Source organism: Lissotriton vulgaris, chromosome 12, assembly GCF_964263255.1.
Source record: "Lissotriton vulgaris chromosome 12, aLisVul1.2, whole genome shotgun sequence".
NCBI lineage: Eukaryota > Metazoa > Chordata > Amphibia > Caudata > Salamandridae > Lissotriton > Lissotriton vulgaris.
The window spans coordinates 641,747,595-641,763,074 of NC_141700.1; the positions used below are offsets into that span (position 1 = coordinate 641,747,595).

The 15,480-nt window shown below is 44.0% G+C and overlaps 1 protein-coding gene across 1 annotated transcript in view; it reads left to right on the forward strand.

Moving 5' to 3' along the window:
• The window catches only part of GALNS (galactosamine (N-acetyl)-6-sulfatase), a 186,296-nt gene that overhangs the window by 58,429 nt on the left and 112,387 nt on the right, over window positions 1–15,480 (forward strand). Inside the window, exons 4-7 of the mRNA XM_086945806.1 lie at window positions 64–166; window positions 5,686–5,829; window positions 6,424–6,490; window positions 9,672–9,799. Coding sequence (XP_086801932.1) covers window positions 64–166; window positions 5,686–5,829; window positions 6,424–6,490; window positions 9,672–9,799 — 442 coding nt within the window. The remainder of the gene's footprint in view (window positions 1–63; window positions 167–5,685; window positions 5,830–6,423; window positions 6,491–9,671; window positions 9,800–15,480) is intronic.

Below are 15,480 nucleotides of genomic sequence, written 5' to 3' on the forward strand. Positions count from 1 at the left end.
TTAAGCATAAGGTGTTTTATTTTTATTTTATTTTAACATTTCTTTGTTTTTTTTCCTACACAGCTTACACTCCCCAGGAGGTAATGGGGGGCATTCCTGATTCAGAGATCCTGCTTCCTGAGTTGCTGAAAAAAGCAAACTATGTCAATAAAATCGTTGGCAAATGGTAAATCCGGCATGTTGTCTGGTCTATAAAGTGCAGATTCAGAATAGACTCGACTCCCACTCCAGATTCGTGTTTGTCGATTACATTGTTTTTTAAACACAAAGCCCTACACTCTGCAAGTTTTCATCTCACACCCATTCAACTCTTACTTTTTTCTCCCTCGATTTTTTTCCCCCTTAAGTTTGCTGTTCTGTCAGCGCCTTTCCTTGCTTATATATCAAAACAATTAAGCATTTTTTTAATTCTCAACAAACCTGTAAGGGGTCATTGAAAAGCCAAGAAGATACAAGCAAGCCGGCCTGCTACTAGAGTGAATTTAATTTAGTTTATTTAATTCCTTTTTTTTGTAAAGTGCTACTATCTACCCTAGGGTGGCTACAGGGGGCTTTTGGGGGTAATGGTACATTTGTGGGTGTTTCAAGTTGCAGTATGTTAATTTTGCTGCAGCCGGTGTGCAAGAGCCAGACGTTCATCCTACAACGATGGATGGAACCAGGACAATACCCTGGCTGGAGGGCAAAGTCTTGGGAGTACTAGAGTTTTGAGAGTGAAGCTGTAGGAGGGAAGCTGCTCTTAGAAGTCTCACAGGCATAGCATAGAAATTTAGAGGCTACATACATAATGACATACATATAGGCCAGTTACTAGTAATGATCTCCATATTCAGCTTCAAGTCATTCTAGTTTTTTTGTGACTCCTCAGGGTAAAAACAAAGGTGAAGCTTTGGGACTTATTAAAATAAAGCAAGCACAAGTGTTCAACCCAGATCTGCAAGTGGGGTGAGTGTCTGAAAAGTTTCAGCGCTCCGTCCCTCATCTCCTTGTGTTTGCTTTGTTCGCCCTAAGTTGGCAGGGTAGGCCCTGGCTTGGCAGTTTGGGCTGGACTGTTCCCATGAGGCATAGGGTCAAGACTGATTTGCATATGGCTGGGTCTGAACTGTGGTGGCGAAGTGAGCTAAAGAACGATGATGGATTCAACCCAGATCTGTGACTGGGAGTGAGGGTCTGAAAAGTTTCAGTGCTCCGTCCATCATCTCCTTGTGTTTGCCTTTTAAAAGAAGCCATGTGGTTCAGCGAGCTTAGAAAACATTTTGGATTGCTTAAGAAAAATAGGCAGACAGCACTTGCCAATTACAGCACTTGCTATGGGGAGGGAAACAAGGCACTTTTGTGCCTCTTTAATGAGGCAACTTATTCTCAGGATAGGAGATCGGGTAAAGGTGAAGATGGGTTTGTTCCCCGCATACACCCCCACCCCCGATCCTCCTGACCGGCCATAGCCAATAAATACTAGCATCTAGTAAAGTCCAACAGATTTGTAAATGATTAAAACCTATATAAATAATCACTACTGAAATTCATAACCTGTAAATTTGTCACATGCATTGTGTGGTGGTTGGTCAGAAGATCTGAGTGAATGTTCTATTCACTGGGGTTGAAGGCCCCAACAAAAATCTGAAAGGCACCATGCTTGGGCATCCATAGGTACATTAAATAATGTCTTTTCAATCATGAGGTAAAGTTACTTCTACCTTCCTCTATGTTCTCGCCATCTTCATTGCCTTAATGTGCTGCACTTGTGTGTTTTATATAGTATGTTCTGCTTTCTCTAACTTATTTCATATGTCACATTGTTTAAATGGTGCTCTGTTTGCTATGTGGGTGTCTTTTGTTTAGTTTCTGTTCCTCTTATATCCTCATCCCTCTCCAATCTGTTTGCGTTTCTATGACGGATGTATAACGGAACCACACTTGCCATTACCACGCATGCCTTTACAACACATATGCCTTTACCTCACATTTCTTTAACACACAATTTTAATTTTTTTTACCATGCATGCCTTTACAACGAAAATATAAGTATTTCTCTGTTATGTAAAGTGTGTATATATATATATATCTATCTATATATATATATATATATATATATATATCAACCCCTAAACTCACCCATCTCTACCCCTAAATATACCCTCACCACCCAATACCCTTACACACCTGAAAAATAACCAGAGGGCATGTCATGTTTTTGTGTTACTTCGGCAAGAAGAAAGTGTCACTGACACAAAAGCTTCTCTAGGAAAATTGTCTTGCAATGGATCCCTTGCAAAGTATTGTAGCTTAGTTTTACTGGAGTACACATGTGGCTGCTCCTGATCCTAACCAAAGGGAGTTCAGGTACAGTGTGCATCAGCTAAAGAGGTCGGGCGTGTCACATGATAAACCGACGTAGAACCAGCCTTGACCCGAGTAGCCATTCTGTCACTGAACCTGCTGTCCTCTGTGTTGATTTTGATTGTTCTTCCAATCTGATGTTGCTTAAAGCAAACATTCGCTAAATATATTGGCATGCGTTATTGATGGAACAAGTTCTTGTAAACCTTCTCACCCATCTTTGATGGTTGTGGACTCGCTTGTTTAAGTTTGACGGTATCATCCTAGCTACCTATTGTCTGTAAATATAAAGAGCAACAAGAAGGTGAGAGACGTTAGAGCAGCAGAATGGTCACAAGGTTAAAGATCACCTCACTAGGATTCTAGCATAATTATGAAACTTTATCGGTGAGTTTTATTGCCTCTTGACAGAATTATCGGGATCATCATCCTTCAGTATTACTGTCATGTCATTTAACTTTTCGAATTGTTAAAGACATGTAGGCAGTTTGGTTGGTTGTCATAATGTGTGAGAGAAGGGTTTAGAAAAGTTATACTGTGACTGGCTTGAATTTCACCTTGTCCTTAGAAAGTGTCCGCTCTGACATTTCTATCCTTCGGCTTCTCTCAGTGAGTCTCCCTGAGTGAAAGAGGTACATCCAGGCATGGGTTGCAAGCTACCCTCAACCTTACTTGGCCAAAAAAGCCAAAAATGCGGCTGTGGTTTCTTCTGTTTCTGTGAACCTGAAATTTTTAATCTGGCTAGTAATTCGGTCATAACTGCTCTAATGGTAGGGGTTTGTGTTATATCCTACATAATTATATAACATGTATTCTAGCCCTGCTGCCTCTAGCTGCTCAGCCAGAGTGTGTCTTGGTAATAGAATGTTGGTGTGCCTGTGATGCGTGGAATGCCTGGGTGAATGAGTGGGGTGAATGTGGCAGTTGGAGATGGGCTGAGCAGCTAGGGAGGCTGCTCCTGGTGGGGCTGGTACCACACTAGGCTGGCACCACACTAGGCTGGCTGGAGTCATCTAAGATGTAACCTGATCTGAAGACTGAATAAACTAGTCTTAAATATTCATCCTGGCTCCTGGTGTCTTTCCACTAAGGCTACAACAGTTTGCATATTCGTTGGTCCTCTTTTGTAATGGTATGGTTGCAGAGTCACATTTTAAAGCGTGTCTAAAGTAGCTAAGAAGTTTTTGTTTAAGCATTTCCTGCACTTTGTGGTTGTTTTATTGAACTCCACCGCGTTAGTTGAATTCCAAGGCCATTCCAAGGCATAAATGCATTTATCATTGACAACTTGGTTTGAGATAAAAAAATAAATTATATATTAAACAGCACTTCATCAGATAAAGGAATGGAGTCGCACTTCATGTGATTCTCGCACACTTCTTTATTAATTTTGCTCTGGCAATCCTAACGCGTTTCGTTGGTTCTTCAACTTCTTCAGAGGTCTGCCGCACACTTTTTCCTGCCGCCATTCACTACCACAATTGCCATTGTCCTTTATTATCCCACGGTGGGTTGTCCCTCTGGTGGGCGGGTACATCACGGCATGCTGGAACTCGTAGTGTTTGTAGGCATGTACTTTAAAACCCTCCGGTGGGTGGTGCAAAAAGTTTTACCTGCAATGTATTTGTGTTGTAGAATCTTCGTTCTCTGTAACATCTCATTTTAAAAGATGGCACTGGAGTCATACCGAAGCCCAGTCTCCGGCGGCAGCCACTTCCCCTATGTCGTTTTCACGAGTCTCCACCTGTGGTTCTTTTCGGGGAAGTACGGCGCTCTCGCTGACTGTGCGTGATTCCCGCGGCCGAACCAAGCCACTATATAGAATAAACACCACTTCATCAGATGAAGGAATGGAGTCTCACTTCACGTGATTCTCGCACACTTCTTTATTAATTTTGCTCTGGCAATCCTAACACGTTTCGTTGGTTCTTCAACTTCTTCAGAGGTCTGCCGCACACTTTTTCCTGCCGCCATTCACTACCACAATTGCCATTGTCCTTTATTATCCCTCGGTGGGTTGTCCCTCTGGTGGGCGGGTACATCACGGCATGCTGGAACTCGTAGTGTTTGTAGGCAGGTACTTTAAAACCCTCCGGTGGGTGGTGCAAAAAGTTTTACCTGCAATGTATTTGTGTTGTAGAATCTTCGTGCCCTGTAACATCTCATTTTAAAAGATGGCACTGGAGTCATACCGAAGCCCAGTCTCCGGCGGCAGACACTTCCCCTATGTCGTTTTCACGAGTCTCCACCTGTGGTTCTTTTCGGGGAAGTACGACGCTCTCGTTGACTGTGCGTGATTCCCACGGCCGAACCAAGCCTCTATATAGAATAAACACCACTTCATCAGATGAAGGAATGGAGTTGCACTTCACGTGATTTTCGCACACTCCTTTATTAATTTTGCTCTGGCAAACCTAACGCGTTTCGTTGGTTCTTCAACTTCTTCAGAGGTCTGCCGCACACTTTTTCCTGCCGCCATTCACTACCACAATTGCCATTGTCCTTTATTATCCCTCGGTGGGTTGTCCCTCTGGTGGGCGGGTACATCACGGCGTGCTGGAACTCGTAGTGTTTGTAGGCAGGTACTTTAAAACCCTCCGGTGGGTGGTGCAAAAAGTTTTACCTACAATGTATTTGTGTTGTAGAATCTTCATGCCCTGTAACATCTCATTTTAAAAGATGGCACTGGAGCCATATCGAAGCCCAGTCTCCTGCGGCAGCCACTTCCCCTATGTCGTTTTCACTAGTCTCCACCTGTGGTTCTTTTCGGGGAAGTACGACGCTCTCGTTGACTGTACGTGATTCCCACGGCCGAACCAAGCCACTATATAGAATAAACACCACTTCATCAGATGAAGGAATGGAGTCGCACTTCACGTGATTCTCGCACACTTCTTTATTAATTTTGCTCTGGCAATCCTAACGCGTTTCGTTGGTTCTTCAACTTCTTCAGAGGTCTGCCGCACACTTTTTCCTGCTACCATTCACTATCACATTTGCCATTGTCCTTTATTATCCATCAGTGGGTTGTCCCTCTGGTGGGCGGGTACATCACGGCATGCTGGAACTATATATATTTTTTTGTTTTTATCGCATGGTTTGTTGTGATGACTCGCTGTGAGTAATTGGAACTCCCTGAATGCCCTGGAAGGTCTTGATAATTCTGCGAGTGTAAAAGCCCTCCCTGTCACACTCTCTAACCAGGCGCATGAGTAAGTAAGGCCTTCTGTACTTAAGAGGGCCCTTCCCTCCACTTAAGCCTCACTCCATAACTCTATCATATCCCTTCCTTGGGTGTCTATGCTCAATGTCTCACTCTGGTGCTAACCACCATTTCTGTTTCAGGCACCTGGGGCACCGCCCTCAATACCACCCCCTGAGGCATGGATTCGACGAATGGTTTGGTTCACCCAACTGTCATTTTGGACCCTACGACAACAAGGAGACTCCCAACCTTCCCTTATACCGCAACATGGATATGATTGGCAGGTTTGCATACAGCCTACACCTTAGCAGAACCATTTATTTTTAATGATTTGACAGATCAACTTGGGCCCTCCCAAATAAATCTCACTCATGGCTTTGATTTGCACGAAAGCTCGGCCACCCAGTTGCCCAGCACCACCTTCCAAGTGGCAACCCATCTTTTTATGGGACATATGATATACAGATAAGCTCAGAACACATGTGCATGTTTGATGAAAATGCCAAAACACCCCAGACAGATCTCCGTCCGGAGCATCATTGTCAGATAAGCTTAACACCCGCCAACCGCATAAAGCTCTTGAGCATATTTGACAGGTACAGATTTGGCCCATCCATGCTTCAGCCCAGCCCTACACCGCACCCATACACACAACCACACACACACACAGTGTAAGAACTGAAGTGTTTTGGTGCCTGATCTGTCTAAACTCTGATAAAATGGAATGTTGTAGTAGCCTGTAATTTATTTCAAAATGATTGTGTTAAAGCCTCGAATTTAGCTGCAGGTCTTTGCATAAAAATAAAGATGTTTATTTGAAACATGAAGGTGCCTGTGAGTAGTAGTTGCTGATTCCTATTTACTCTGCTGTTTTGAAGGTATTATGAAGATTTTCCAATTGATCTCAAGACTGGCGAGTCCAACCTAACCCAGCTCTACCTCAAGGTATGCCCCACAGCTGTAATTCTATCCATTTTCTCATTACCCTCCAGTCTTGTCACAGTCTGGGTCATCCCCTCTACCTCAGGTACTTTCTTTCAGGCAGTTGATTCCTTTCAGATAATATATGTAGGCTGCTGAGTTGGGAGGCAGAACAACGAGCCAGTTTAGGGGTTATAAATACAAATCCCCCCCCCTACCCTCAATTTTTGGCATTATTTACTGTCACCCTCTAGTGGAAGAGCAACTCAAGATGATAGGAGGTACACTGTTAGTTTCCTATGTGTAGTTAACTGATGGCGTGTGCTTTACCACTTACACCCCCCATGGCTGTAACCATACTCTCTTCTGTGCGCATTGAGGTCATGTAAGGTCACCCCATCACCTACTCCGGCTGTTCAAAATCTAAATGGCCATTCTTTTTTGAGTTCTCAATAACAATCATTAACCTGTTTCTAATTTATCCCAATTTCTTGCCACAAAAGGGAGCTAAAGCAACCGGAATTATTGATTTTATTTTTTCCCCAGAATAGGATAATTTGGTCAAGTGCGAAAGATCGAATTAGAACCAAGGTTCCTTATTGCATGATCAAACTTTTTGTTGCTGAACCATGTCTCACAACTCTCAGGATTTCTTCGGGAGTCAAGCAGTTGGGAATTTCATGATTGTTTTTACTTCATGCCTCATTTTCCCCTCAATAAGAGTATCTCTTCTGCCCCTCCAATGAAATGCAGAATGCAGTGTCTCATTGGCGGTTATTTGCATAAAACCTAAAAGCACCAAAATTTAGCCACTGGGACCAGAAATTGTGTTCAAATGGGCAGCCTGGGATTAGAATTCTGGTCACTAACTTCAACAGATTTATAAAAAGCCCAGCATTGGAACTCCCTTCCCTACTTTCACACTATTGGTTAGGTAACCATTTCTATGGTAGTTCTACCGACAATGTGTTTTTTTGGTTTTCCAGTACTGGAAGGCAAGTGTTTAGAAACAAAAACAAAGTTTGGAGCAGTATCCTGAACCTTAGATGGTAGTAAGTTCATCTCATTAAATATTTGCTCTTTTTATTTGCAAAAATGTAGGAACCTGTCACAAGTTCTCCGGCGTGATTTAACTCTGATTAAAAGATTTGTGACTTGAAGCTGAGCTGGGAATTGGAAAAGGATCTCTGAAGATTTTACTAATGTTGTGCAATGCCCCAGGTCATCTTCGGTGATGGATTATCACTTCCTTACCTAATAGTACAAGGATGACTAGTTCAGTGCTCCCTGTTTGGAATCATGAGCTACTTCTAGTATCTCAATTATTTCTGTCTTTAAATAGTGGGAGCTTGTTATCTTCTGGTATTAAAGGTCCTCTAGACAAGCCTCTATTTTAATGTACCTGTTCTCATGAGTGTTCATTTTGTAGTGCAGCGATGTCTCTTTAGCTTACATTTTAAGACCTATGCCAGAGGATCAAATCCAGTCACCTGGAATTTTCTTGATTTCCAGAGGTCAACATGACATTTAGTGGGGAGTCAACGTATAAATACTAAATTTTGACTCATTGAGGTTTGAGGCAAAAATGAGAACCGCCACCAAGTGGCTCTTTCTGAGACTCCCAGCTACCTTCTTAAATCTTGTGATAAAAGTGCTATAGTCAATGGTGGCAAATGATGCGATGAATCGAATAAACATAGAAATTTCAAGCAAGTGCAGAAACATTTTATAATGTTTTGAACAAAAAGCAAATATGTCAAAGGTCATCTCGCAGTTTTTTTTACAAATGTCTGTTCATTGCCTGAACACTTGGGTTACCAGTGCTGAATGCCATCAAGCATGTCTGACATATTCTGATGGAGGAAGGTGAGTGGTAATAAATGAAGCTTTTGTGTTGAACTTGTTTGTTAATAAATGTAAATGTAAATGCCAGCATTTGTAGAGCGCACAGCTACCTCCAACGGAAGTGTCCCGGCGCTGTCCGTATACCGCTTAGGAACCCTTCCTGGCTTTTCCCTGTGAAATGTCCACTCCTGGGCACCCCCAAGGTGAGGCCAGGCACCCCAGCGCTGTTGGGGCCGTTGTGGAGATTAAGCAAGCTATTGCCCAGAGTTGCAGAGTTGGACCCATGATTAGAATAGGCACAGAGGCGAGAATTATCAGGTCTGAGGAAATTGAGCCCAAGACCCGAGGCGGGTATTGAACTCTGGTCCCGGGCTAGACCTCTGCATCAGGGTCTGCTGCTCTAACCATCGAGCCACACTTCTCCACTGCCCAATGCTCACATCTTCTACCACTGGACATTGTAAAACTGTCCGGAACTCCTTGGCATTCTGGCTCTTTGACATCTCCCTAGGTGTTTTCATCTCCATGGACTTCTCCTTCCACCCATATGCCTCTAACGGCCAAACATTCTTCTGTTTTCTATTACTAACGCCCTCTGTTGGAAACCTTTGAATTTTGTTTCCCTAAAATTTAATAGGAAGGTTGGATTTGTACCACAGCAGCCATATTCCAGCTGCTCGGTAAAGGTCTGCCCCACCTTTCATTTCACACTGCTAAATGTTTCATGAAGCGGCCTGCCTAGATCAGGATGGGCTACTATCACAGTCTGGGATGGGGCCTCTTCCACAAGATTCAGGGCCTGATTTAGATCTTGGCGGACGTGTTACTCCATCACACATCCACCACTGGAACCTGATAAGATGGCTGTCTGTCAGCCCTGCGTCCAGAATATCTGCTGCTCACCCGTGTCTTCAGTTTACCGTTTATCGCTTCCTTATCTGCCTGAGCACCTCCTTCTTATTCTCTCCTCCCATCTGTCTCCCCAACCCTTGGATATTACTGTGCTTGTTTTTGCTTCATCTTGCGTCTCTTATAGACATTCATTAATCCTGCAAGTTTCATTCTCAGTGTCTCCTGTAATCACTATAACCGCGGAATTCAGAATTTCAACCCTTACTCGCTCTCTATTCTGATTGGTAATGCCCTGTATAACAACATGTGTTGCTGTGGAAAGCAATTATCTTTGAAATGCTTCTGTTCAATCCAGTGAACCATACCTAGTTCTGGGTGCACTGTGGCCTTGTTGTAGATGACACTTTTCTGTAGATTGACCCATTTAAGACAAGACCTTTTAGAGCTTTGTTCCATGTTGTATGGTGTATACTTTATTATTTACACTCTGCTTTACACTTATTTTCAGGAGGCTCTAAACTTTATCGGAAGGCAGCATAATAGTGATCAGCCGTTCTTCCTGTACTGGGCCATCGATGCCACTCATGCGCCTGTCTATGCTTCCAAGAAGTTTCTAGGCACCAGCCAGAGGGGGCTGTAAGTATAGTTTTACTTATTTGTATTAGTCTACTTAAGTAGAGTGACAGGGCTGAAAAGGACGTAGTGATCTGAAAGGAGAGAGAATTAAAAACCTTGCTTGCAAATTACCACAACTCCCCTTTGAGTGTTTCTGCTGATGTATTCATTAGGGCGACAATAGTTTGTCGGGCATCAGTCCATGTTTCAGAAGTGAGGCACTTACGTGCCAGTCCTCATCCTTCAGTACAAGAGGGAGAGACCCTCCTGCTAGACTAGAGCCCTCTGGCTCTTCATGTGGGCGGACACCTTTTCTTTGGAAAATGACTGCAAATTGGGGTTGTTTTGATATGACAAGCTTATTTATATCACTGCATGAAATACTTCACAAACATGAAGGCAGATATTTGTATCTGTTATGGTATGTTAACTTGTGTTTGTACATCCTATGCATATATCCCTAGGGCTGTCCACAAAATATAACCAGTTTTATCTTCCAACAGATTGTCCCTGTATGATTAAGCCCAGATAGATTTTTAAACAATTCCTAAATCTGTCAATGTCCAATTGGTCTCCAAGCATTGTTGGAAGAGCGTCCATCCACCTTGCTCCAGCCTCTGAAAGGAAGATGGCCCCCAACCACCACTTTCAACATTCTGCGGAGTGAACCAAAAAGATTGTCTTCACTACTAGGCTATTTTGTAGGGCTGAGAAAGAGCAGGTCAACCAGTTATTCTCCTCCATAGCATCATTCTCAGGGGTACAAGACATGAGCACACACAGACACTGAAGTATGCCTGATCAACCCAACTAGGATGAACATTCCAATATTAAGAATCTAGAAAGGACACCCATGTTGGATAACCATTGTTTAAGTGTTATCCACTGAACGTTCCACACCGTTGGTAAGATAATTTATACTAGCATCCGAGAACCATATCTATGTCAGAGAAGCACTACAACGTGTAAGTAATTTTAGTGTCTAAAACATGCAACTATAATACTATAGTGATCGTGGGAGGCCAAGGGGAAAGGACAAAAGTGAGCAAATTAGATGATTCAGAGGACGAGTGCTGTGAAAAAAAAATAGAAAGCGTAATCTGAGCAAGTGTGAGGATTCAGAGAGAGAGACATGTGACTTATGAAAGAAGGACGCATACAGGTGAGCTGTCACGGTGTGTGCATGCTCGCATGCACGCGGTAGGAGCTAAATCAGGGGGCATAATCTAGCTCCACTAACTAGTGAGTGAGTCAGTCAGTAAAGGGATCTTTGCTAAATGTATTGAGTAGGTTTGGGGGCTCCATTCTAATTAAACTGAAGATGTAAATGGTTAACTAAGAGATGTCCAGTAGTTCATCGTAACAATACCCTTTGTTTTGGGCTCTGTTCTTAATCTCTAGGTCTTGGAAGCTCTTCTAGAATGGAGTGGTAAAGCTGTGAGCCTGCAATGAAACACGCATAGCAAATCTTTGAACAGAATTATCTCATCTGCTCCACAAGAGCAGACCACTTTAGAAGACATTCAGTGAATATTAATAGCACTTGATGGGGTCCCAGGAATCGCACCAGGAACTTATAGGGAAATAATTTCCTTGGAACTCTGGTGAAGCTACAAATGATGTCTTAACACCAATTGAAGACAATGGTTTAATGAGCGCTACAGGGATCTTGTTATTCTCAGATCAATTGTATTCTTTTCTAAACATTGAAGTGTGACACCGCTGGTAGACTGGGATGAAACATCGAAACAGGTTTTGCATAGTGTGTCCATGTTCCAAGTTGACCTAGACATCCATCCCTTCTTGGGGGAATGTTGTAGCGGAGTGAGGGTTTATGTTATCAGGGTGAGTTAGTTTACGTTTTATCTTGTCTACTGGAATGTGGGCTGCCAATTGTTTTTTACACTTTCGTGGAGCAACATACGGGTCCTTCTGTACTCTATAGTTGCCCATGTTTGTCTTCGAATCTCAGCCCTCTCGTGGGTAACGTTGTTATATTGTTAATTGGTCTGCTAATAACCCCAAACGTAACTCCTTCCATGCTCACGACAAGCTGAGCTCGTCATGAGCCACGGCGCTCCGGTGCTCATGACGAGCTCAGCTACCCATGAGCCGTGGAACGCTCGCATGCGGGGATAATTCCCCTGCTGTGCTGAGCGTTCCACGGGAACAGGTGTGGCCATGACGAGCTGAGCTCGTCATGAGCACAGGAGCGCCGTGCCTCATGACTAGCTCAGCTCGTCATGAGCATGCGGGCGCCGTGCGCGCCCCCCTCCCCACCCCCCCCCCCCCCAGCACAGCGGGAAAATAACCCCCGCAGCGAAGGGGTTAATACAAGTGTTTTCTTCCACAGCTTCCTCCTCGCGTTCCTTTATAACCTCCTTCCCTGTTCGGACATGAAAGCTCCTTAACATGTTTCCAAAAAAGATTGAGGGCTGTCAGCAGCCATCTAGAATTCAGAAAAGCAATGAAAATGTGGCTGTTCCCAGACTTGGTTACTCAGGTTTGTATACACTATTGTTGGTGGGATATCTATATTAAATACCATCGCAAAGGATGCACCAACATCTAGGACCAGGAGCGGTGTAGTCACCATATGGATGATTTTGGTGCTCCCCGATTGGAACCATCTGTTTTAGTTAGAAAAATATTCTTATTAAAATGACACACAAAGATTCTCTTTTCAGTGCTTTATATAAGAATTGATTGATTGTGAGGATCTGGGTGTACGATATGATATGGCTGTGGGGCCTTATCGTGGCATACACTCACAGAGACCTTGCTGGTTCCAGTCAGTATCGTTTACTCAACTATAAGTCAACCCTGGGTAGCTGTGGCTGCAAGCTTTAAGGACTGGCAAAGGAACTTAGTGTAAAGCAGTTAACAGCACCATTTATTTATAAAGTTTGCAACGAAATAAGAAAATCACACACCAGTAAAAAGACACAACACTAATTTATAAAAAATAGAGCATATTCAGCGGTGTAGCTAGACATTTTGTCGCCCGTGGCGTTCCCTGCGTTTGCAGCCCTGCAGCGGCCGCGTGCGAGAGTGGGGAAGGCTGGCAATCACTAAGTTTGCCGCCCCGTATGGCCGCAAGACTGCTCCCCGCTACGCCACTGAGTATATTTGTATGGATTTTTAGAGGCCTTGATCATTAAAATCCATCAGAGGGTTCCGTAGTTATAGATTTTAGAACTTTTTATCACTTTTAAATGATGCTGCAAACAAGCATTGGCAAAAGTAAAGTTTAAAAAGCATGGAAAAGTGAGAACGAGTGTACCAGCCTCGCTTGGACAACCAAATCCAACTGGAACGAGGTCTAGGGGACCAGAAAGGATACTGCAGGTGGTTGCCTGGCCACCCAAGCGTTTTTAAAGCAAAATCCCAACTTTAGATATCAACCACCGTAGAAGTCAATGGAGTGGTCTTGATGCTGACAGATGCAGCCAAAGAGGCTCAAAAGGATGCTCCAGTAGTGGTGCAGTCAACGGGGATGTCTCATGGTGGTTCCTAAGACCACGGGTGATGTGGGGCGACTTTGGCCACGGACATTGGTGTCTCTCGAAGTCATCTACGTTGCAATTGTCAGACAGCCAATGCTGGACTACCTTTCACATTGCACCGTAGTTGGATGCAAAGCCTTTGGTGGGGGCTGGTGTCCTTTGAGTATGAGAAATCCAACTTGGAACAGCACTCCCGGGTCTGCCACTCCGGTGCAGATTTTGGCTATCTTGGATTCTCTCTTTCTTGTGGCTGGCGACTAGTAGCGGCAAATCTTTTGCAAGGACCACCACTTTGCCAGTTTCAGCTCTTTCAGCTCTTTTTATCTTGGAGCTGGTTCCAGGGGATCAGCCACCTTATTCTTGGAGTCATGGGTCTTCGTGAAGCAGGGAAATTGGCTTATCAGGGGGTCAGGAGCCGCAGGTTCACTCCCAGTCACACTAGCCCAGAAGTGCAGCAGGGACAGTCCTCTCCAGGGTGCAGCCTCTCTTTGCGCAGTTCAGGGACAGCAGGGCATTCCTTCTTAGGTCCTCTCCTCTTCTCCTAAGTGAACTATGGGGTAGGGTGCCAGGGGTGCCATATTTATCCCAGAAATGAGCCAGAGGGGACCACGCGGTCACTAGACAATGGACAACTTGGTCTCCTCCTCTCTAGTGCCGAAATGCCTGTGATGTGTGGCATCTGGCTATCCAAGAATACCCCATTCCTGCCTCTTTCAAGATGGCATGACCCTTTCTTGATCATGAGGAGCAGAGTAGACCACCCTAGGGGTGTGGCTACCAGTAGGCTACATGGTCATGGGAAAACTGGTCTGGGCACTGGTTTCCCTCTCTTGGCCCTGTCTCCTAATTGTCTGCAGGGAAAACAAGCATTTGTAATGCAATGGTCTCTGCATCATTAAAGGTAGAGCTATTGGCATTGCTCATGACATTTCTTTTTTTTTTTTAAATCATAAATAAATGGCATTGTTATTTACATTGCCAATACACAGCACTCTGCACCTGCACTCACTGCTCTGCACACTCACTCTGCACTCACTACTCTGCACTCACTACTCTGCACTCACTATTCCGCATTCTGCACACTCACTCTGCACTCACTACTCTGCACTCACTACTCTGCACTCACTACTCTGCACTCACTATTCTGCATTCTGCACACTCACTCTGCACTCACTACTCCGCACTCTGCACTCACAACTCTGCACTCACTACTCACTACTCTGCACTCACTACTCTGCACTCACTACTCTGCACTCACTACTCTGCACTCACTACTCTGCACTCACTACTCTGCACTCACTACTCTGCACTCACTATTCCGCATTCTGCACACTCACTCTGCACTCACTACTCTGCACTCACTACTCTGCACTCACTACTCTGCACTCACTATTCTGCATTCTGCACACTCACTCTGCACTCACTACTCTGCACTCACTACTCACTACTCTGCACTCACTACTCACTACTCTGCACTCACTACTCACTACTCTGCACTCACTACTCTGCACTCACTACTCTGCACTCACTACTCTGCACTCACTACTCGGCACTCACTACTCGGCACTCACTACTCGGCACTCACTACTCGGCACTCACTACTCGGCACTCACTACTCGGCACTCACTACTCTGCACTCTGCACTCACTACTCTGCACTCTGCACTCACTACTCTGCACTCTGCACTCACTACTCTGCACTCACTACTCACTACTCTGCACTCACTACTCTGCACTCAAATATATTTTGTGTTAATATTGTTATTTTTTTTTAATTGGTTGCTTTGTATGTTGCTTTACTGTGCACTTGATGTTTATAATTTGCATGGATCCATGTTTTGTATGTGGCTTAAGTTTTGTCATGTGTATGTTTAACAGCCCTGAAGAAGTCCTGTTGTTATGGGCCGAAGCATGTTGGCTGTGTCCATATCCCTGCTATTTTCAAGCAAGAAATAAATAATGAACGTTTCAACCATTCCTGTTTCTCAACGTCTATATGAAACTCAAAGAGATTATGTATAACTCTGTATTGGCACTTATTGAGATATATTAACACTCTATTCTTGTTTATACTGTTTTTTTTACTACCGCCAAGAGGGCTTCCCCTTTATTTTAGTTTTTTTAAACATTTTTACGGCATTCTCGTGAACAGGGAGCCCTGGGAGTGAAGCACCTTTAGTAGGAAAACATACGGAGT